Raw genomic sequence first — 24,381 nt, 5'->3', positions numbered from 1 at the left:
CTGTGTTCTTCTGCAAGGACAGCTGCTTTTATTTAACAAACCTCAGTGCTTTGGCAGGTGAAGCGCCTGGCCCTGAATTTCTTTATGAAGCAATGAAGCTTTATGAAGATGTGTGTGGTCTGCACACACATCTCAGCCCTGCTCAAATATCCACCATGTCCACCAGAGCCGAGAGGTGGAGCTCAGCAGCAGCTTCGGCCTCCTTGTTGGCTTTGAGCAGCCTCTCCAAGTGTTTCAGTCTGTCTGACAGCGCCGGGCTTCGCTCCGCCGCCAACAGCTCACGTCCCACCTGGCTCCCAGCCTGGCCAGGAAGAAAAGGGAGATGAGACTGACAGAGAAGCGTTATCCAGTACCAACAGACAGGTGAGCTCAGAGACTACCCCCTCACTTTTTACAACAGCCACAGGCATCACCCGACCTCCCACAAAGGAGGGACAGCAAAGATAGCATATTCTGCCCTGGCCCCAGTCTTCATCTGAAAGACGACGACCCACAGAGGAGATTGGAGTTAGAGTGCAACACCACAATCAATGCTCTTCACACTGTCTTAAGCAGAAAGCAGTAACACTTGTGAGAAACCTGTATTTCAGATCTGCAAGAAGCACCTCCCTCCTTGACAGGAAGTTATTATCGAAGCATTACCTGTGAATTCTGCATTCCCACAGGCTGACACTGCACACCCATGCTAATTCCCACTGACTTAATAGCTATAGACTTCAGCTATTAAGTCTGCTGCATTTTATAGCTTAATAGCTATAGCTCTGAAGGCCTTGTGGAAGCAGCTTCTCCGTACCACCTCCTCACCTCTTGGGCAGATGACATGGGACTCTTCAATGGATACGTGACAGGTGGCATGGAGACCAGAGACTGAGGAAGGTAAAGAGGAAGACCCACGAAGTCACCAAGCGGCTCCATGTCTTCAGCTAGGTGTTTATGCAACTGTTCTTCAAACCTGGAAGGAAGACCCAAACTACCAGTCAAACCATGACCCAGCTTTGTTCTCGTTACCAGCTGGTTAAGTGGGAGCTGGAACCTCAGAGGTGCCTGCAAGAAGAATCCAATGCTCACAGTGGTTTCCAACACTCAACATGTCCCCACTCCTATTGGCAAAACCCATTGTAAAAGGCTGTGATACAGAACATCATGCAAGATAACCAACTCACGAAAGCAGAAAACACACCACACACTCTTTAGCCAGCCTCAAAATAATTAATTCCTTGGCTTCATCCCCTTTTCTACGGGTGCAGAAGTTGCAAGATAGAGACCGCCTTCTCAAAGTAGACTTTAGACATCTGTGGCATTTCAAGACACAGCATGTGAGCACCTGTATGCTTCCATGTCATCTTTAAAGACCACTGAACACCATACATTACTGCTTTTTATTGGTGGCTTTATTACCCATAGACAGATTCCAATCACTCCACTCCTCAAAGCTTCTGGTATTTCTACCATCCTGGACAGTTCCCACAATGCACATAGGAGCTAGCAGGGAACTGAACTTAAACACTCCAGGGCAGATGCTGGAACAAGCTGTTTTCAAAACTTCCTGAAGTCCACTGTTGGACTTCAGTTCTTACAAGTTACACTATTTGCAACTCTCTGCCAAGGGCTGTAAGGAAAGGGTCTTAGATGCTGCTCTTGTAACTTACCTTCTGCTCTCTTTTTTCTCCAGTTCCAGTTGAGTCAACAGACGCTCTGGGAGAAGATCCAGCTCTGAGGCTGTGTCTGTGAGTTCAGCTGCACTGGAAACACTCCTTTCCTGACCTGACAGTACATTCACACCAGCAACATATTGAGATGGTGCAAGGCAAACACTATGGGGTTTCTTAAAAGAGATGGCAGGCTTCACCCTTAACCTGAGGAAAATAAAAACAAAAAGCCAAGCAGGAACTAGTATGAGTGTGGGTTGATTTTCACTCAGAAGCTAGAAGTTTAGAAAAAGCAAGGAGTAAAAAAGTACCTAAGAGAGCATCTTTCATTAAGACCATTTACAATTGTCCCAGGAGACCAAAAGCACTTAGGTTCCAAAAGACAAAGCCTGCAGATAGCTTTGACCACTCATCTAACAGGTCCAGGCTGCAAGTTAAACTAAATGCAAGGAAGGAAGCACTATCAACTCAAGGATGTGCTCATGATTTATCCCTCCATGCTTTGCCCACTCCCCGCTTTTCTTTCTGTGTACTTAACATGTGCTGTTTCAAACCTATTCAAACCATAATTGTGTTCACCCTCTCTGGCAGCCAAATTTTACAAGTTTTAAGACTTGAGTACATTCCAGGTAAGTCCATCTAAGAGCTGAGTAATCTTGCAGAAGCCAAATTTACTCTGGTTTCTGCAGATACCCTTGTATCTCACTTCAAGGAGACTGACACGGGCATGTTACAAGAGAAATTCCTGCTGTGAAGACACTGAGCACTCATCACAGAGCTCCTAAGCGACCTCTTCAATCCTCATCAAGTGTTTCTGGGGCAATAGCTGATGGATGAACATTATTCACCCAGGAAATGCCAGCGGTCAGCTCACCTGCCATGGCCCTGCTGGATCTCCTTCTGGGTGCGCAGTCTCGCTTGCTCCCAAGAAAAAGGAAGAGTGAAGTTTTTCAAATGCTCCTTGAAGAAGTACACACGGATCTGGCCATCTCCATTTACAGCTTCTGTAAAAGCAGCAAACCAGACCCCACATTTAATATCAGGGCAGGTCTTCCCCTTCGGAAGAAAAACTCCGCATTTAAAAAGCCACTGAAAATTGTGCTCACTTTCAAGTAGCTTTAAGTTGTACTGCACATGTGAAAATGGGCCTTCGAGTTGATTTAATCCTCAAATACCGGGTTACTCCAAAGATTGTAAAGTGTTGCTTTATTTTCATTTTAGCTTTCTAGTGTACAGCCAACTAGGCAGTTATTTTATTAAATGAATCTCCCTATAATTAAGCTACACAGGACACAAAGGAAAGCACACTTGAAATTGCAAGTAGGCAGGGTTTCAGGCACAAACCTCATTAAGCCACAGAAGAACTCAGTGCAATAAACTCCTCAGTTTATTGAATTAAACATTAAGGTAACTGTTTTAAGTCACAGAACAAGTAGCGTCAGTCACCGCAAAGGGTCAGAGACACAAACTTCAATCAGGAATCCTTTAGAGCTTGTTCTGTCTGCTAATGTCTCTGCACCTTGCCAGATGAAAGCAATGGGAACATGTTAATTCCTTCCAAGTCTGCTTTACTTATGCTTCTTTTATCTTGTACTTTTTTGGTAGAAACAAAGACTTGAGTCCTAGCTTCAAAGATGCACTGCTTAAATACATACAACTCATTTTCTGAACATATTCTCAGCATGCTATTTCAGGCACTTATGGCAAGTGAATGACTAAAAGCTTAAGGAATTAGTTCTGGTTTTGCTTAACTACTTACTAAGTAAGCTAAATCTCCTCCTCCAGCATGTCTACCACATCAGCTGACCTGAACAGATGGGGCTTTTGGGGGCCAATTCTTAGCCTTTGGTTGAATCTATATACCCTCTCCACTGGGATACAAGGGCTCAAAGATTCTTTATGTGGAGAAATAGTCAGATGTAAAAAAATTAGAGTGCTTTAATGTATAGAAAGCATATAGAATGCATAACTGGCAAAAAGCATATGCCTTGACAGGCAATAAGCAGGCAATAAGCAATAAGTGCCATTCTACAATGTGAAGATCAAGACCAAAACTTTGCTACACTATATATACATTGCTTACTACCATATGTAAAGGCACCTATGCCAAGTTATTAAATGGAGTTAAGCATGAGATCATCTATGCTATAGAAGTTCACATGATACCTGGTGTAACAGGCAGTTTGGGTGGTTTCCAGTCTCTCAGTTTATGGTCGATGCAGAGCACCAAGATATCATCCCAAGGGATCTCATCTACAGAAGGTCCACCACCAGAGCTCCCAGGGGTCCTGCTTTTCCACTTCTGGAAAGTTCTGCTCAGCAGATTCTCCACTTGAGACTGAATCAGTGGTTGAGTATGAGGAGAACTAGCAATCTGAGACACATACTGGAAAACCATGTGGCAAACAGGACGCCAAGGAGCTGCAGGAAAAAGACACATGAAAATAATTTGCAAGAATGCATTAGAGCACCAGACTACCAGCTTTACACACAGGAAGTTGAAGGCAGCACAGCCAAATTTGAGAATGTCAGGCTGCCAAGCGGATACTGAGATGTTAAGTACGTACCACCCAGTGGAGGCAGATCTAGGTAGGGGATCTGGAAGGAAAGCACAGCTTTCTTCAGCCAGGCCAGGTGATCAGGCATGTTCCACTGCAGGTGGGGCAACAGCTTGTTTCCCCCAAGCTCTGAAAACTCAGTAACAGGCCAAGACAAGTCACAGAGATGCTCTGAGGATGCCACTTCTGAGAGGAACTGCAGCACGCTGTTGTACAGCTCTATAATGACGCCGGGCTCCTGCGAGGGCAGACCTGCCAAGCGCCTCTCCCGCCGGTCATGATAGAAGCGCTTGCCAAATTCACCATCAATCCCATCCTCCACGTACTCCTGAAGGGTCTGGCTGCAGAGCCTGAGGGAGTCCGGACACTGGGACACCAGCCAGCCTACAGCTGCAGAGAGCTGCAACACAAAACACAACTACTTGAAGCCTTTGCTCCAAGCAATGAAGACTGCAAGGATCGAATCATGTAGCCCCACTTGACAGAACAAGCAGAATGCTGCACAACAAAATAAAGCAACAAATCACCCAGCACCATTCTGAATTGTCATGCCAGATGGCTTCAGTATAAACAAACATCTGTACTTTATGACACACGATTTAGGCAACCCTCCCTTCATTACCCTCCACTGAGGACAAGATAACAACGGGCAAACCCATAGCAATCAAACAGCTACAAAAGGTCCTTTACTTCTTGGAGATGGGAACTTAAGGGTACAAAGGCTTCCACCCTCTTCTGTTACCAGCACTTGTATTGCTGTTAGTGAACACAGACAGGAATGGATTTATGCAACCCAATTATTTGAGTCTCAGTGCAATTTTCAGTATTTGAGAAGTAGCTTTTATAAAGCAAGTGCTGTTGATCTCTAGACAGTTAAAAGAGGTCACAAATAATGGAAAACTGCAACAGCAAGTGAGAACTGTTCTAACTGAGTTTGGAATCACTACTGAAAGAGTACCCAACTCCAGCAAGTTCAGGCAGGTGTTAAAAAAAAAAGCTCTGACCAAAAGCTATGGCAAACAGAGCAAATATATAAACTTTAACAAAAAATGAGAATATAGTAGTCATTCCTTATAAGACATTAGCAATTCAGAGATTAATGATAAACTAATCAAGCATCTCTTCACTTTTTTAATTGCTTTTCTTACCCTTTTGGTGCCTTTTAAGTCATTAATAGAACCTGGAAGCTCAACCACAGTATAGTCTGAAATAAGCTGAGCTGAAATCAAGTCCTGCAGCATTAAACCTTCAAAGGAAAAATAAATAAATAAAGCAATAACTGAAAGTTTCATCTCTCCTCAGCCACAAACAAAAAAAATAAAGAAATGGGCACCTCTCACTCAGACCTAATCTCATCATAGATTCACAGCACCAGATCTCCTTCATCCTTCCCTCCAGACTACCATGATGAGACATGGTGTGCAAAGGAATCTTGGAAGCCTAGGAAAAGTTCATCTCTTTAAAGCCCCTGGATTCTATCAGCGCTTTCAAGGCTCATACACTTCCCTCTGAACTGTAAGTTTTCTATACTTGAGAGATTGCACTAGTCTCAGGAGTATTACTTTGAGATATGAATAACATTCATGTTATTCCAAGGCACAGAAGGAATTACATACCTTCTTCTACTTCTTTCTCTGTGGCATCCTCTTCATGACTAGGAACTAGAATCACCAGGGGAACTATTGGTTGGAAGGGTTTGGCTTGAAGCAGCTGTTTCAACTGAAGCAAAGCTGAAAGCCAATAGACATCATCTTCTGCCACATCTTCACTCCGAACTCGAGGGGGTAAAAGAAGGATAAGACCACTGGTTCCCAGCAAGTCTTTTTGCCTTTCAGCTTTATCAAGCTCCATGTCAGAAAGGGCACCATGTACCACCTATACAGCCAAGCAGCACAACAACAGTAATGCAGCTGAAGTAAAACATAGCATTTTTTTAAATAACCTTTTCAACAACCTCACCCCTCCCAGCGTCACCACCTCCACCCAACAGTACAGGATGTGAAAAGCCTCCAAACAGCACCCCTGGCAGACACAGCCTACCCTTTTACTGCCTGCCACATGCAGAAAGATTGCTCACACTCACCTTTATGCACACACTGACATTGATGGTTCTGCTCCCTTCCACACCACGAGAACTAAATATTGTCAAGGTTTGAATTCTGCCTTCTGTATGTAAAGTGTTTTTCTTACAACTTTTGTCTCCCATAAATTTAGCTTTCAACCAATCCACCAGTATCCTAATAAAAGGAAACAAGAAGGATTTATTTTTTAAATACAGTTTTTAGGGTTTTGGCATTAACACCTGTAACATTCCACAACCTATCATATTCCCAATCTTCAGACTGCTTACATTTTGCTAAGTATTTATCAAGTGGTCTGGAATTATTTATATCACTATTTCAATGTTTTCTTTGGGTTTGATATGAGCAAAAGCATTTCAAAGAACAACGACAGCAGAAGACAGAGATCTTTGCAACAAGTTTCAGTTACATCCTTACAACTGCTTTGGAGGGGAACAAGGGAGCAGGGAAAGGAAATTTGATATGGCAGGCAGAAAATGGGTCATGGACACTACTAGTCGTCTTCTATTGCACTGCTACACTTGAGAAAGGAGCACATTAATCAACTCTCCCACTAACCTGCTGGGATCATCCTCTGCATATTCCTCATCATTTGGCAAAACCAGCAGCACCTTCCAAAAAAACTGTTCATGTTGAACTGGAACATGTTCAGTAATCAATGAGGTGAGATCCAGGGGAGTCCAAGCTAAATCACTTAAGATGACAGAAGCAGGTAAGAAAGACTGCAGTAGCATCTTGAATTTCACTATTTTGCCATTATCTAAGCTCCAAAAGCAGCTACTGATCACTCAGCTTGAGAAAGTTTATGCATTTTCTCTCCAAAGCAGTGTGCTGATTAAGAGATAATGTAGCAGCTTTAACCACGAACATCTGCCAGCCTCACTTACTGACCACGCACACGCTTTTGAGCTACTCCATCGAATAAAACATCAGTTCACATCACTTTCCACAACCACAGAGCGCACCCAGGACCACCTTTGATTATGGGAAGGTCTGGTAGGGGATAGTCATAAAAAACAAGGTACCCACTATTACTGGAAACACTTAGAGAATCACAGAAGCACAGCTGGGATTGGGCCTCTCCAGTTTAGCCACCTCCTCAGGACAGGGGCACCCCCAACATCAAATTAAGACTTCCCAGCTAACAGCCAAGGCTTGTAAACCCATTTCAGGGTTGCATCCCTTCAAGGGGAAGGTTTTCCTTGCCTTGAACAAACTAAACTACTACTAATTGCTCAACAGATTCAAAATTAGAACTAAAAAATTAGCTCTGCCATCTACCTATTTCACCATGAACAGATGCTTTCAAGCATTAGCTGCTGAATCTGTAACATGAGCTTTATTTTGGGGATTGGGGATACATGTACACCAATCAGCTACTTTGGCTCCAGTAAATACATAAGAGTGCGTGACAAGACAGAAGGCATTAGGGATGTTAAAACCACTAATCAAACCCTTCATGCCACAAACCAGGCTTGTTTTTCTGCCATACACACCAAAACACACAAAACCCAACACATCCTTAAAATACCTACAGCAGTGGGATGTCCTAACATCTCCAAGGATTTACTTTTTTTTTTTTTAAGCTGTTAAGTACTCCCAGAAGCAAAAGAGCAAATGGCCACTTCATTTCCCACTCCACACTGACTTTTTCAAGGCCTTTGGTATTTTTCTTACAATTTGCTTTAAGAAGCAAATAGAAAAGATCGACTCCAACATACCTTAACAATTGCTGGTAGAAGTGCTGAACTTTTATTTCATGCACTGTCTTGTTTCTCAGCCAGTTTAATCTAGAAAGAAGTTGGTTGTAAATGGCAAAAGAAATCTGTTATTTTATACAAAGCCATTAGAAGTCACTGCAAAAACTTTGGAAAGTTGCTTTTAATAGGAGAAAGGAAAAAAGTTCTTGTTTCTTCTGATTTTTTTAAAATGGAATTGTATACAAAAAGTGTCTTTTTGAGGGTATTTAAGAAAACTTCTGCAAAACCATTAACTAAGACTGTCAGAAGAGAACTACTTTGCAACATCCCTTCCAAAAAAACCATATATTTCCAGCTTCTGTCACTGGAAGCATGCTTACCTTGTGCAAGATATTCCCAGCTTTCCTCCATGTCCCAGGTTTACCATACCCTTGATCAAGTTGTCCATAGCTATGGGCCACTCGGCGCTGGGGGACAGCGCTTTGAGTTTATTCCTTGGATCCGTGCAAACAGGCGCAGCAGGAAATGCCCTCATCTGACGTTTCAGCTTCGTTCGAGCTGCCACTGCCTCCCTCCACCTTCAGGAGGGAAGGGACAAATTGTGTCTTAGTAACTTCTTCCACCCAAACCAGTTCTTATTTTTTTGATCTTAATACAGGGCCAGGCTCTCCAGAATACCCCACAGAAACAACCAAAAGCAGCAGTGTATGTGGTAGATAGGGGCTCAAGCTACAGCCACGCACAGAACTACAAATTCACTTCTCAGATGACACTCAGAGAAATTACAAGTTTCTAGATAGAATTAAGCTAAAGTCTCTTCCCAAATTTGTTAAATGGCTGTAATGAAGTATGCCCTTCTCCTTCATATATTGGCAGCGCAAGACTAAGTCTACGTGGTAGAGCCAACTAGTCAGCAACAGCAGTCTCGAGCACAAGCAGGTTTATTAAAACCATTAACACCACTTGCCAACACTCCCAAGAAACAGAATTACACCACAGGATGGCAACTCACCTTTGCAAATATTTGCAGAAACACTGGAGCTCCTGCAAAGTTTCCTTAGCAATCTGGAATATCTCATCTTCCAGAAATTGCTCCAGGACTTGGGCGCAGACTTCTTCCGAGCACCGCGCAATACGCGCTTTACGGTCTCTTTCCAAGGCACATCTAGTTTAAAAAAGACACAAGCCAAAAGCTTAAGCGAGGTGAAGGCAAGTGCTAAAGCAACTGATGGTGGTGCAAGAGTCTATCAACACAGCTAGCAAAAAGGAAGAATTTTCAATGCCTCTCCTTTTTAATCTGTAGCTGTTCCAAAGGAACAGGTGCAATGCAAGGAAAGTCCACATCCAGGGTGCAAGAGAGTTGGAGGAAAAAAGCACACAGGGCAGCCTTGTTCCAAGCAGAGGCATCTTACTTTCACCCTGGAGGATCACTTCTGCCCAACACCACAACTGCACGCTGACAACATGCAGTGCAGCCATGTACATTTTTGTTCTCTTTAAAGGATTTAACTGTGGAAGATGAGCTCTAAGGTCTAACAAGGCCCACCTCTTCCTGACAAATTCTTACCCTCAGGAAAGCATAGTAAACAGTAAAGAGTGCACAATATGCAGTACTCACTTTAATTCATTGTCTGATACCTCTCGAACACTCTCCTTCATTACTTCTTCCATCAACTCCATACACACCAACTGACTCAACTGTTTTATTAGTTGTTCTCTTTCCTTCTTTTGCCTAGAAATACAGAGACCAAGTTCACAAAAGGAGCAATTACCATTCCATTCCATTTCCATTTAGTAACAAAATGTTAGGTATAGTGTTAGACCAACAGTTCATTCACCTAAAATTAAGCTCCCACTGGCTGTCCCCTAAAAATAATCAGATTCAGCTTTGAATGCAACCAAGTCTTTCAATCATACAGCTAGCGATGGAGTTATTTCTTCCTTACATCAAACTAGAACATGTTTAGCTCACTCCTAAGGAAAGTTCCTGCACGTCAAGGTTAGAACACAGGTCCCTCCCTGGAAGCTTTGGGAGAATTGAAGTTCCTCAAATATTCACACCATTTTTGCAGCGCCTCTGTGAGGTTACCCGCAAAAGTAACCAGTACATCATCTGAGCGGGCAAAAAGGACAATCCCTCTTCTCTCTGGTCCCAGGGCAGCTTGAGGTGAGAAAAATTAAGAGATTTCAACCCATGAGAAAGGCACAGGGTCTGAGCACACATCCGCTGACTCAGGTTTGTGCCTGCTGTTTTTATGCTGCCCGGGAGATAACACGACCCAGCAGCGAGACACCAGCAACTCACCTCTCCTCCTCCACTCTGCGCCTCTCCTCCTTAAGTCGCTCCCTCTCTGCGCTGAGCACGTTCCCCACCACCTGCCCGAGGATCTCCCTCGACACATCGGCCAGAAGCTCCTCCACGATGGCCTCTGACACGCTGCACAAAAACAGCAAGTCTCTTTTCAAAGCCTGCAAGTCTCCATTCAGAGCCGTAGAGACTAGACACTCTACGTCAAGCTTGGGTTAGAATGACAGCATGATTTTTGGTCCTCTAAATCTGTTTTTATCTATGAATATGACAGTTTCTTATAGGATGGACCAGTGAGCCAACTCAGGTTCAGTGGTTCAACTAGTCGCTGATAATCTCAATACTTGACAGGGCACAATGAACATGAGAAACCAATGCTTAGAAGATCATTTAAGGCATTCACAGACCAATGGCTTTCAAGTTTAGTACAGCCCAGAAGAGTTCAAATTTGCATGGCAAGTCTCTAGACATCTTAAAAACACCAAAATCCATCTTCCTACAAAAAGTCACTTCTCCAAGTGCCTATGATCCTGCTGGATCAGGGATCAAAGGGATCTAACTGCACCTGCTGGACTGAGCAGCCTAGAAAGAATAATGTATACATGTGTATATAAGTAACCAGCAAACTTTTTACCCATGCTGTTATTGAGGGGATGCTGGATGGAGTGTTTTACAGCCAGACTGCAGCTGCACATCCCACTCTGGAAAAGGGCAGACACCTGGGCGCAGTTGTCAGTAAGATCCAATGCACACAGAATTATTTATGAAGCATGAGCTCACCCAGGTTCACACTTGTCCACAGCGTAACAGACCCCTCTGGGGCTTCCTTTGCTTAGGATACTATAAGTGTCTCAGTCAGTCCTCTTCAGGATTTGTTAGTCAGTTTGCTATGCTTTTTAATTTTTTTCCCCTCCCCAAGTAGATGACCACATAGAAAACTCCAGCTCCAACCCTTGCATTTAGAGCACAGCCTCCACAAGGTGTGGAAAGGTAATCCCACGTACCACCAGGAAACACCAGCTGCAAGTCACTGTCAAAACGCTGGTGCTTAAAGCCAAGGTTGCAAGTGATTTGGCTAGAGAAGACCAGGGCTGACAACAGGCCTGCTGAGTGGGAGGCTGGATCAGATTCTCCCTAAAAGCCCTATGTGCAAGTCTGAATTCCTCTGAAGATGCCTTATTTGAAGTAAAGGATAAGCCAGATCTGGACCTACTCCTCTTATTCCCATTTGGGCAGCTTTCCACCCACAACACATTTGTAGCAGCAGTGATATTAGAGTCATGCCAGGTAGGGTTTAGAGGGGCACATCATCAAATCAACATAAACCAGAAAGTCTAGGGACATCTGAAGGAAGGTCTTTTCCTCCCCCACTGTATTAGTCTCTTTGCTACAAACCCTGCCTTGCATTTTAATTTTTGTATGCAATGCTGCTAGGGCAACCCAGAACTCTTAGGACAACAGACCCCAGAAGCACCAGCATCAAATGTTCTTTACCAGCTTGCTGCAGCCATGTAAGCCACCCCTGCTCGGCCGACTTCTCTGCACTCCTCCTTGATGACATCGTGCACGAGCCCATCTGCCACCTCAGCAATGTCCTACGACAGGGGAGGAAGCAGCTGAAGCAAATGGGATGCTCGCTCAGGACAGCTTGCACTGTCACACAGGAACTGTGAAGGAGTAAATTCTTCCAACATTGTTAACCCATTCTAGTTGGCTACTACAACGGTACTTTTACTTGCAAACTAAGCTAATTTAAGTGCAAAAGTGTGAATCTTAGTATTCAGAGACATGTAATGCCTACAGTAAGAAAAGCAGCAAGAAATGCTAACAGTAAGAAAACACTTGTCTGTGTGTGTATTAAACACAGACAAGCCAAACTACAAAGTATTAAGCAAATTTTGAGAGCAATTCCTATTTTTGTATTTCAGTTCCTTCTACAGTTGTCATTTCTCTCACGTACCAGCTAATTTAATCCTAAAAGATCGGATTTAGTTTTTGTTGAAATGTAGCCACATTTAGGCAGAGCATAAAGGCTCTTAAGCTTTACAGAGCAATAAGGCATTTCAATACAACTCTGGAATTAGCAAAAAAAACATCTTGGCAGGCAGAAAACAGCCTAGGAATATAAGGTACACTTTAAAGACCCAACATTAACAATCTTTAATACACAAGACGCTTTGTCATGTTTTGAAATAAATGTCAAAATATTAGGGAATGGACCAGTATTCACTAAAATAAAGTTTACCTGCTAAGTCAATGTAACTTTCTACTGTACCAGTGGTTTTCTCTTTAAGTTTCTCAAACAGTTGCTAACAGACAGAACTTTGTTTATCTAAAACAAGCAGTAGCATCTTCAGCTGAAACTAGACAGGAGTTTCCTGTCTACACTCGAAGAAACAACTATTCTAACCATAAGATCAGAGTAGGGAGCATCTTCTGGTTCTGATTGGAGACAATCTACAGATCTTGGAATACTTCCTAAATCTTTACCAAATACTCGAGTGGGCTTTTTTGTTGTTGTTGTTGTTGTTGTTTTGTTTTTTTAAATTTCCCTTACCCTGTCTGTGCAAACTGGCTGAGGCTTTGAGGGGAGATGTTCAGGTTGTTCCACAGCCTGGGAAATGGCCTGGGCAGGAGGCAGCAGTGGCACCAGAGGACGAGGTAAGAGCGAAGGCAGTTGAGCTGGGGGCTGGACTCTTACTGCTGTGACATCCAAATCCACAGCTTTGCTCTCCATTCTTCCCTCTGGGGAAGGGATGGGGAAAGGCATCAAGCCATTAAGGGAGTAGAGAAAAATAAATAAATAAAAATAATCAATTCAGTCAATTAGCGGAAGCTAAATCACTGTTGCTTCTTAGACTCAACAGCTTTATAATCTGCTAACATTTATCAGAAAAGTCAGTAACAGAAACATGCTGCCCTGAAGTGAAAATATATTACACAGACCAATTAAATTATTATACAATTACTGTATTCCTTGAGAGTCCATAATTGCTCCAAAAGAAGTAAGCTTAGCACCTAACATGCACAGTGCTCAGAGTAAAAGCAAAATACTTGTACTTTCTGATCCTGGTTGAAAGGAATAGTCCAGCTAGTTTGAAGGCAACCTGCTTAGCAGAGCAAGAACAAGCAGTATACAAAACCTGTGAACTGAAAAGGCAGGTTGGATATCTCAAAGCAGTTAATTATTTCAGCTATGCTGATAAGATTTAGAGCTTATTTCCATAAGTATATTTTCTGTATTAATAAATATGTTTTTTTAAATCTGGAAGTTTGTTAGCTTTTACAGCTTACAGTTTTATTAAAAGCATGTTTTCATTTTATTACTCCCAAATTTGGATGAAATTTCAATTGACATGAGCCAAGAGCAATCTCTAATTTGTAAAACGAAGCTATTCAAAGTGATCCAGCAGTATGTTCCTAAATTGTGTTTTAAATGCCCATTTGCTCTTACCTGCAGCATCCACACTGGATTTTTGGCTGTTGCCAGGTTGATCCACAGCAGTATTGCCACCAGTGTATTTGTTCTGTCCATTGAAGCTACTCACAGGCACGTGGTGAGGCGCTGAAGGTAACGGCCCTCCGTTCACAACTTGCCCAACTGACACATTCAGTTTCTGACTGATAAACAGGGACCTCTGAGGTTTGGGTAATCCATCAGGCACTGAGAAAGCTGAGCGATTCAGCTCCACATAATCGCTGGGGAAATACAAATATTTTTTTAAAAAAGGTACATATTCAAGGCTTCTGCAGCCTATCCATTTTCAGCTGAACAGCTTTTCAGAACTTAAGTGAAGACAGAGGATTTTCAGAACTGCTCCCTAGAGCCTGGGTCTAAATCCTCAGCATAAACCAAAAAAGGAAAGGGCTGAACCCTGTCCTAACTGCTATTCTACCAGAACAGAAAAAAATGTGATGAAGAAAGATGCCAGCACTAGCGACAGCAATGATTTTGAAAGCTGCAACCCTATTCCAATCCAGGCACCTGTGGTCTTACTCATTTGCCCTTTCCAAACTGAGTAGTAACAGGAAATGCACCACTGACAGGCTCAATTTTTCAGTCTTCCCCAGTCACCCCAGTCATACACACAGAATTGCAATTCTGTATGTATCACACTATCATACATGTAAATGTCTATCTGAAAATACATAAATTATGTATTTCCACATACTGTGTACTCTTGCCTGCCAACTGTTAGCCTCTAACATCTTCCTAATCCTGCACTGAAGTCTTTTACACTTCTCCCACTCAACTTTTGCTTTTCCTTTTCTTGCACTCCTCTGGCTCCTAAAAATCTCATCCTTTTATACCACGGAACTTCACCGCACCCTATCTGCATCACAATAACACATCAGCTTCATGAGAAATGTATCCTAGTTTCCTATAGAACTACAGTTCACTGTAGCTGAACAAGATAAAGACTTCTACCTGCGCTATCAACAATGTGCCTTTCTTGGGAAAAAAATCCTGGAGTCCAGCAGAGACTATGCTCGAGTTGCTATCCTTCAGCTGGGGGAGTGCACCTGCTTTTCACCTATTTTCAGGACACCTGTAGGAATTCTTTATCCCTGAAACCCCAAGCACCTAACAAGCCTTGTAAATACTCATGGTGCAAAAAAATAAGCTGCGTGGAAAGACACAGTAGCTACAGGGATGCAAATTCCATTTCTTCAGAGAAAGAGGTGAAATCAAGGACATACTCATAAGTACAGCAATAAAAATAGAAACACTGAGCTCCGTGCCTACCGCTCAGTATTTTGCTTGTATTAAATTCAGTCTCTAAACTTTACTTGTTGTTGTCTTTCTTGATTGTGAAGTTCAGTGAGGGCCTCTCCACGTTACCACTTAGCCTAACATTAATCTAATCCCACTGGACATCCTCAGACAGAAGTTCTTTACCACTTACCTATCAGAAACACTCAGGCCATAATAACTTATGAAGTCAGATGCCTCCTCCCAGTCTTTGAACAGGAGCATGCGTTCCAGGTGACCCAAGGGAAACACTGTAGATCTTTGAGTGCTTACAGTGTAAGCAATATTGAGAGATTTAAGAGCATCTGTACGAATCTGGGGAAAAGACAAAAGAAAGCCAGGTGACTGCTAGGCTAAAGATACCACAGTTCTTCAAACCCCCAATAACTATAAAGGTATTGTAGCCATGAAAAAGCAATATTTTGTAAATAAAAAAATGCCACACTTGGACTCTCCATGCAAACAGCTTCATATTTAAATTCCTTTCCAAGTTTTGTGCTGCTTGCTTTTTAATTTCCACTTTTTCACGCTGCTCATTTCAAACACATCCTTTTGCAATTTTGGGCACGCGTAAAGCTTACAAGGGTTTCTAGTACCTCAAATTAATAATTCATTTCAAAAAATGGTAAGAGTTCTCTGAGTAATTTTTAAATGCATCTGAAGAGGTAAGCACCCAATTATTTTAAGAGATCAAGTTACTATATATTGACTTTTCTGCTTTCTAAAACAAAATTTTCTTCCACAAGTCCCAGACTTTTTCAAGTTAACCCATTAGAAAATATCCGCCTGCCTTTTTCTCACCTGGTTGAAATAACAGTGCAAGATACACGCATTCAGATAGGAAGCTGCTTGCACTAACTTGAAAAACCTCACAAAGTTGTTGCTGTTTAAGGCAGCAAAAACTTGAACCGCAAATCTAACTTCAGGGGAGTTTCTAACCTCAGGATGAAACTGCTGCACTTCTCTGCAGAGACAAAAACAGAAACTTTTTGCTTCAATATCAACAATAAAAAACTGGAGAGCCACGTATAACAAGACAGAATTAAAAAGAGAAGTTTTAAGAGAAACTTGCAACTTTCAGGTTATATGATCAAAACTAAATGTTAAGCAAGACTGCAGGCGAACACTATGACTGCCAAAATCTACTCTTCAAACAGCTAATGTAGTCAACATAATCCACATCATCACCATACTAATATTAAGGTACATTCAAATTTATTGTTAAGAAGTTGAAAGCAAATCAAAATAGTTTCCCAACTTGATGTTCCCATTTTAATACAAAAACTTAATTTAAAAAGTTCCTTCCTTCACCGCCTACACCATAAAAAACACAGCTGCAGTTTGAAATTTATTCCATATTCCACTTCTTAAAGGAGAAAGTAATGAAAATGTGGTATTGGGAGAAATAATTTTATAACACCTGAATACTAACTTAAGCTTCCCCTTCCGTCTTTCCCTTTTTGCAAACTCACACTGTCAGGAATGTCAGAAAATGAACTATTAAAAAAAGCAGCATTGTTACAGTACTCCATTTCTTAACTTTTGCAAATAATTTTGCAACTTGCAACTAAAGCCTTCGCTTCTATTAACCAGACAAATCGTAATCTCATTATTCCCCAAAAGCAAAAGAATAAAAAGAAATACCCACTCTTCTCACCTGAGAATATCACCCTTGTTGAGATTCAGCAGAACACTATAACCTCTGAACTCTGCTTCGCTCTTGCAATAAATGCCCTTGTTAGCCAGGTCCTGATACATTTCCTTCAAGCTCTGCAGGCATTTAGTCATATTCTCGTTGTTAATTTTGGCATCAAAGGAGGACATGGGCTCTTCACACAAATGATGAGCACAGTGGATGTGAAAACGAGTGCACTTCTCAATCAGAGAGACTGTCAGTGGGCTGCAGAGATGTTGTTGCGTTATATCCTAATTACAAGGATACACAAAGCATTATATGTATTTTTGAGTAGGCTTGAAGATCAGAGTAATCTAACACCACCTTTAGAAAATTCTTATTTTGACCGAGTCAAGCTTCAACTTGAATGCTGAAATTACTACTACACTTGCTTCACTTCACAGCATCACATGGGAACCTGCATTCTATTACCTACTATCTCCACATCCACTACTACTCACCTTTCTTATGCCACGGGTTCTGTTCCACACAAAGTCATACCATTCTCGATAGTTCCCTTCTCCTTGGTCCATAATATTCGTCACTAAATAGTCCATGGTCATGCTTAACACCTCAGAGGGTCTCAATTCGTGGGGCAAAGGCTCCTCCTGATCTGCTGAAGATCTGCTATATTCCTTAATTGCTGCTGCATGATCTACCTGCGAGAGGCAGGAAAAAAAAAGACTATTAAAAATGTTTTCAGCAATAAAAAGGGGTTTGTCATATCCATGTCTTTAGATTAATATGGAACACACTGCTGAAAGGAGATTCTCTACTGTTTACACTAGCCAATTATGCTCTTATAGACAATATTTTCTTTCATAACAGAATCATGTACAAGATGAATTTGAGACAGCCAGATGACCTGCATTTGTGTACTACTGCCCCCAACTATTGTTCTAGTCAGGCTTATACAGCTAAAAAAAGGCACCTAATTGCCACAGTGAAACAGTAATTCACTAGCATTCTTGTTTTACAATGTAGATCTGAAAGACAGTAGGATTACTGAAATGCTCTACAGAATTTGGTCTGTAAGGGTCTCAGAATCAACCCTGCAATCAGCTAAGCAACACTGACAGCTTTATGTAAGCAATAAGTGAGCAGATGTGCTGGGAGCAGCAAATCCCTGCGTGCAGAAGGCTCATACCTTGTCAGATCCTAGAAGCACTTCAAAGATACTGAGCTGGTTTCTTGTCTCCCTCATGTAGCGCTCCTTTTCGGGACACATGTCCGGGCAGGTGCCCACGACTGTTTTCGCTTTGCCTAAATCCGTCCTCTTGACTCGAGCTAAGAAGAAACGTTACAAATGAACAAATATCCTAACACCAAGCACTGCTGATTTTTGCTTTCACTACCAGCTAAAATTCTAGTGCACCCACACAGCCTTACCCATACAATGTGCCTCAGCTGAAGCCACATACATGCCTCAATGGATAGACAAGCACACTGGCAGGACAATCACTAACATAGGAGATGATGGAAAGGCATCTCTAGAAGCTCCCATCCAGCCTTCCCTTTGGAGCAGGTTAGCCCCAACACCACATCAGGGCAGCCATGGCTATTAATCAAGGTTGCAAACCTTCATGGATGGAGTGTCCCCCCCCTTACCTGTCCCCACCATGCCCTGGGGGAAGATTTTCCTGATGTACTCCTCAATAGCAACAACTCTGCTAGAGAGGTGAAAGTCTCTAAAATACCTGTCATTTTGCATCCTAGTTTACCAGTCGTTATTTTATAACTCCATGTCAAGTGACCAAACAATCAGCTGATTAAAAACAGCATTTTAACAAGATTCAGGTTCAGCTTTGAAGAGGTGACAACAAAAAGGAAAGGGCTTAAAACCCAGGACTGTGGAATTATCTATGTGGCATCCTAGGGTCAAGGAAACCAAGACCCTGTAATTACAGGTCAGGCACATGTGGCAGTGCACACATTTATTTGACTGCACTAAACATTTCTTTTTCCCAGCAGAGAAACTGATGTTACACTCATATCAACTTGTGCAAACACTACCTTGTCGCATGATTTTATCCCTTTGGTCCAAAAGGCGGTATCTTTCCTCTGATGTCTCGGCCACTAATCCTACCAGGTTACTCAGGGATGACATGGAAGCTCCCAAGCTTTCCGAGCTCTGCCCTTCAGAACTGGAATCATAATCTGTTTCAAACTGTAGCGACTTACGGAGACCAGACTTCTTGGCTGGAGAACTGAAAACAAGACATTGTCATCAATAATCACATACTACAGCCCTGGCTTTAAAGGCACTGTTTAGTACATGACACACGACAACATACTGAGTAAATGAGGCATATATACATACACCAAAGCTGGAGTGAGCTAAAGGTTTGGTTTTTCCCCCCCCCACACACACTCTTTTCCTCAATTTAAAGAAAATAAAGAAGCATAGCAATTAATTCACAATTCTTCTAATTTTACAATTATAGGACAATGAATATCAAATGGATCCCATGCACATGGCAAAATCTGTATTTTGAAAGACGGGTCAAGACAGGTCAAGCATGAATTATTCCAGCAACACATGTTTACAGCTTTACTAGCTTTCACTTGATAAAAGCACAAGATAATTTCCCAAGGAACACTTCCAACCAACATGTGATAATATCACTTTTGTGATATGATAGAGACCCAAAAAAACAATAATGATGCTGAATCTCAAGAGAGGCATTCTTAAGCAGGCAAGGAAGGAGGCGCATACCGATTTTACATACCATGAGCGATAATGAGTGACGAGTTCCACATCTGATCAGAGAACTCAACTGAAAAAGCAATGCTAGCCTAACGTCCCAGCCATGAAAAAGACCTTGCTCAAATGCAACTGAAGTTCTGAACCAGCAGCAATAGAAAGCTCAAATCAACCTTTTTTTTAGGGAAAAAGTACCAAGTAAATTACAATAAACATTGTAAAACAAACCAAAATGAGGATGGACAGAAAAGATCAGATAACCATAAAGCCACAACAAAAAGGCCAGGTGAAAAGATTTTGAAGTTCAGTCTGATTAAGGTGTAAAACAGAAAAATCATTTTCAGCTGCTTCAAGGATAAGAAGCTTCCAGATAATTGGTTAGACTAGAAGACACTCAGCTCAAAGCAAAACAAAACCACAGCAGAAAATCTAAAGGAACACAGATGCAGATAATCCATTCACAGTAAAGGAGAAAAACTTCTAATACCAGACCTGTTCTTTAACAGGGGGGTGGGGATTGAACAAGACATGGCAATCACATGGGGATCACAAATATCAGAGTGCTACTGTAAAGCCTACTCACACTGAATACAAAACTAAAAGCTAAGCAATTAAATCTGCCAGTTTAAAATAGATGGAAGCATGTTTCCTCTACACAGTTTAAGTGAAGCAGCAAAGGTAGTGCTACAGCACACCACAGGAGTACAAACTAATTCCAAAGTAGGAGACACACAGACAGGAAGATTCACTGGTAATGCCAGCAGGGCACAAGACCATTCCAGCCTAAGATGTCCCTGAATCTTTGGCAGCCAGAAGTACATTTGCAAAAAGGAATTAATCTGCATTTGCACTTTATTATCCACCTACCCTGAGCATCTGCCAACATCCACTTTCAAGGAAAATTTCTAGTCTGACTCCATACCACAGGTGCAAGGTCTTAGGGCCAAGCTACACACTCCACTGAGGATCACCAGCAACAGAAAAAGCCAAGCCAGCCACATGAAACAGAAGGACTCATATACACAAGCCAGTTATGTAAAATGGGGCAAGATGTCAAGCTCACCAGCTATCCTCAGAAGGGAATTCTCATTCCACAGGACCGTATTTGTCCACAGAGAAATTATTCTCTTCAGGAACAGATGTAATTAAGCCATGTGTTTTTTTTTTTTTTTTTTTTTTTTTTTTTACAAAGCCATGCTAAGTAGTGTTGGGTCTTGACCATGCACTGTTTTACCCTGTTTCCTCAGGTCTTGTTAAAAATATGCCCACATAACATCCAAAATAATAAGAACAAACTTGGAAGTAAAGCATCTTCATGAACAGTGAGGGAAAAAACACCTAACAAAATGCAAAACTTGTGACCTTATAGCATAGCCAAAAAGCCCCATGTTGAGAATGAGTGTGCCAGAGGAGACAAATGAAGAACTCCTGCTTAATAAGAACAGCACTGGACACTAATATAAAGTAAATTGATTACCATTTCCTCCTACCCACCCCATTTCCCAACAGTTGGGATTCCTTGAGGAGCACACATACCTTTTACCAGGTAGGACATTGCTGGCAGATGACCTTATTAAAGGCTTCCGAAGAGGGGAATGCTGATAGCTTTGTTCTTCATTGCTTTGCCTTCCTTCCTCTTCCCCTCCTTTCTTCTCCTTAGATGAATACTCTCTTTTTGCAGGGCCTGAAGTGATATGTAGAACAAAGTCATACTAGACATCAAGTTATTCAATCAACTCTTTTTTTCCTCCTGAGGGTGAGGGAAGGGAGGCAGCAGGTTTAAAAATATTATTACCGAATAAATCTACAAGTTACTGTTTTGTTTATATAAAGCTTATAAAACAACTTACACTAGAAGTTAGCTTGAGGTTGATTTGAAGACTTTTAAGTCTTCAAACTAGCTGTTTTAAAATATTCATATTCAAGTTTTCATTGACCTTAAAGGTACAGTATAACCAGAAAGAATAACAGGCAGCCTTGTAGGTATTGCTTCCAGGTGTTTGCCTTCAGGAAGACAATTCTGCAGCTATTCATTTTCAATGAAGGCAAATTTCTGACTGGTCAGAGCTGCAGCAAACCTTGCATTTACCAACAGCTGAAGAGTATCCCCAGGCTAAAAACCTCTAGAGGTATGCAAGCAGCACGCACAAAACAAAAGGCAGCACTTTATAGTTCAAGTATGGCTTTGGGCATGAACAGCCTGCGTTCACATCTCATCCCAACTCCAAGCAGGGACTAGAACCCAGATTCCCCATTTCTACACTGAATTTTCTGTAAGACAGGCAGGTACATTGCTCTCTCCTTGGTTCAAATGATATATAACTGCTTATACACAGAGGAGCAACTTCAACAGCTGAGGAAACTCACTCCAGAATATTCAGTAATTCAATTCTCAGGAAACTTTCCTAAAACCTGGAAGCCTACACCCTAGCCCTTATTCTGAAGCAAATAACTGGGCATACAAAAACAGATTTTCAAACATCCCAGAAGATCATCCTGCTTCTAGAAGGAGCATAGAGATGACTATCATTATGTTATTCTTCCTATGGGGTTACAGGAATGGTTCCTACAGCACCTTTTAAACCTACACTGCCCTTTCAGGAGTCTTCAACTCTTTGAAATGGTTTAAAGTGTCAGAAACAGCATTTTGGCTCAGGGTAAACTGTTTTACTCCATAGGAATTCAAGAGTAGAAACAGTGGACTTCTCAAACACAATTTATAACCTTCCCACTTAAAATTTCCCCCACACAAGAGGACAGTAAAGATGAAGCCCGACTAGAGAGAACGAGTAAGGACTTTACTCTGCTCAGTGGTTGGGCGACAAATTGCCAAACAGTTACCGGAAAAGGGCAAGACAGCACACACAGCATACGCACCATGAACGCTCAAAAAGCTCCAAACTCCATCTCAGAAATGATAACTAACTTTTAGCACTCTCAGGAACTCTGCACACCCCAAAAATTCTGCTAATACAAGTTAAAAAATGCCAAACTTTTGAATTTCATAATATTCCTGCACGTTCCTCCTCTGGAGATATTTTTGTTTGGTCCTCAGCAGGCAAAACAAGTACAGAAGGTGATGCCATTTCTCTCAAGTATCACCCAATTATTATACGTGCAAATAGACTTACTTGTCTTCTTCTTTTGCCAAAATGTTACAATGTCCTTGTGCAATTCTTTTGCCTTCTTTCTGGCAAGAGCAGCAGAGTCCTAAAAGAAAACAGAGCACAGTATGAAAGCCAAGGGTATCACAACACTGTGTAACACGGGTCTTTGCTAGGGACACGCAGTTACCCATTTCTGCAAAATCCTCAGCACTGCTTTCCAACCTCTTCCTTAAAACCTACATACAGTCTGCAGGATTGGGCAGGTTTCCACCAAAACTGCTCCTTTCGCAACATCTCTTTCAAGCTTACAACAGGGGTGACCAAAAGCTTATTTTTAACCAGAAAACAGGAGCAGAACTCGCTTCTCAGCGCACCTCAGTGCTGACCTGAGGTCACTACTTGCAAGGAGCAGATGGTCTTGCAAAAACTACAACAGAACATCTAAGCTTTGAGAGACAGCAGAGATTTTGAGCAAGAGTGCACCCTTAGGTCTAAGGGCCACATGACAGTAGTCTTGATCGGTCTCTGGAGGTAACTGTAAAGATCTGCTTGGTGTTCAAGTTGGTGGAAAAACCACAGCTGAAGTTTGGCAACATTGCAGGCAGTTGTGATGTTCAAAATACGGCCCTATCTGCCCAGCACCTCTCTAACCTTGCCTATAATTTAAGCTGTGCTCATCTGTGCTGACTTTCAGATAGAAAAGTGTTGTCAGATACAGGCACAGTTCTTGTGGCAGCGAAAGCGTGTGGGCACCCTACACGTGTGGATTTATACCCATTTCTTTGGATTACGTGACACTCACATGATCGAAGAAGTGGAGGATGGCCATCTTCTTGTTGCGCCGCGTCATGACGCGCCGGACCTTGACGAACTGCCCGAAGTGCTCCTCCAGCACGCTGCGCTCGTTGAGGCTGTCGGGCACGTTCTTGCACTGGATGGCGGTGAGCTCGCCGGGCGAGAGCCCTCCGAGCCCCTCGGCGCCCTGGCCGCTCCGCGGGCGCCGCGGCGGCGTCGCGGCCGCGTCTGGAATGGGGGTGAGAGGCGCGGGTGAGGAGCGGGCCGAGGGGCGCGGCCCGCCCGCGCCGCGGAGCCCCCCGCGGGCACCCACCTTCGCGGGGCGGCTCGCGGGGCTCGGGCGGCGGCGGCAGCTCCTCGGCGGGCGCCTCGTCGCGGGCGTCGCGCGCGCGGCCCTGGCTGCGCAGCACGTCCTGCAGCGTGCGGCCGAACAGGGCGCCGCCGCGCGGCCGGCTCAGCAGCACCGCGCGCTTCTCCGGCGGCGCCGCCCGGCCGCCCCCCGCCGCCGCCCGCCGCGGGGAGCGCTCCCGCTCGCGCTCCCACTCCTCCTTCCGCTTCAGCCCCTTGGGCGCCGCCTCCGCCGCCTCCTCCCCGCGCCCCGCCGCGGCGCTGGGACGCGGCAACGAGAAGGGCCCCCCGCTCGACGCCGCCGCCTCGGGGGCCGCCTCGGCCGCGAAGCCGACGGGCACCGAAAAGGTGAAGGCGGCGGCCGGGCCCTTGTCTCCGTCGGCGCTCGGCAGCGGCTTGAAGGCGGCGGCGGCGCTGCCGCTCTCCGGCGCCTTGAAGCGGAACTCGGGCGGCGCAAAGGCCCTGCCGCCCGCCGCCTCCGCCAGCCCCGGGAAGGCGCCCAGGGTGGTGGGCGGCTTGAAGCTGAAGTCCGCGTTCCCCGCCGGGGCCGGGGCCTGGCCCAGCCCGTAGGGCGGCGACCCGAAAGCGGGGACCCCGGCGGCGAAGGCGCCGCCCTGCCCGAAGCGCGGCGGCGGCGCGAAGCCCCCCGCGGGCGGCCCGCGGAAGGGGCCCCCGCCGCTCATGGCCGCGGCTCTTCTGCTCG

The 24,381-nt window shown here is 43.6% G+C and overlaps 1 protein-coding gene across 1 annotated transcript; it reads right to left on the bottom strand.

The window, feature by feature from the left end:
* Positions 1-115: 115 nt before the first annotated feature.
* On the bottom strand, positions 116-24,361 carry MCM3AP (minichromosome maintenance complex component 3 associated protein). Its single transcript, XM_088536708.1, has 28 exons — positions 23,649-24,361; positions 23,338-23,584; positions 22,560-22,638; positions 20,965-21,112; positions 18,738-18,931; positions 17,872-18,011; positions 17,186-17,383; positions 16,707-16,975; positions 15,851-16,013; positions 15,204-15,364; positions 13,751-13,995; positions 12,854-13,041; positions 11,791-11,891; positions 10,294-10,425; positions 9,607-9,720; positions 9,001-9,153; positions 8,369-8,566; positions 8,010-8,078; positions 6,847-6,981; positions 6,291-6,444; positions 5,824-6,082; positions 5,356-5,453; positions 4,217-4,607; positions 3,816-4,070; positions 2,524-2,653; positions 1,650-1,856; positions 805-952; positions 116-301 (listed from the first exon to the last, which is right to left on the bottom strand). Exons 1-28 carry the CDS (start codon positions 24,359-24,361, stop codon positions 143-145), a joined length of 5,448 nt encoding a protein of 1,815 aa, XP_088392834.1. The 3' UTR covers positions 116-142.
* Positions 24,362-24,381: the final 20 nt, after the last annotated feature.

This window comes from Tinamus guttatus, unplaced genomic scaffold, assembly GCF_059628265.1.
Source record: "Tinamus guttatus ecotype Peru unplaced genomic scaffold, ASM5962826v1 Tinamus_guttatus_pri_ptg000702l, whole genome shotgun sequence".
NCBI lineage: Eukaryota > Metazoa > Chordata > Aves > Tinamiformes > Tinamidae > Tinamus > Tinamus guttatus.
Note: the sequence above shows the minus strand (reverse complement) of the source record. Positions and strands in the feature narration are given on the sequence as shown.

Coding starts and splice junctions, on each gene's coding strand:
- MCM3AP (XM_088536708.1), bottom strand. CDS start 24,361: ATGAGCGGCGGGGGCCCCTTCCGCGGGCCGCCCGCGGGGGGCTTCGCG. Junction 23,585..23,648: donor GAGCCCCGCGAGCCGCCCCG/CGAAGGTGGGTG, acceptor GGCCCGCTCCTC/ACCCGCGCCTCTCACCCCCA. Junction 22,639..23,337: donor TCCTCCACTTCTTCGATCAT/GTGAGTGTCACG, acceptor GTTTTCTTTTAG/GACTCTGCTGCTCTTGCCAG.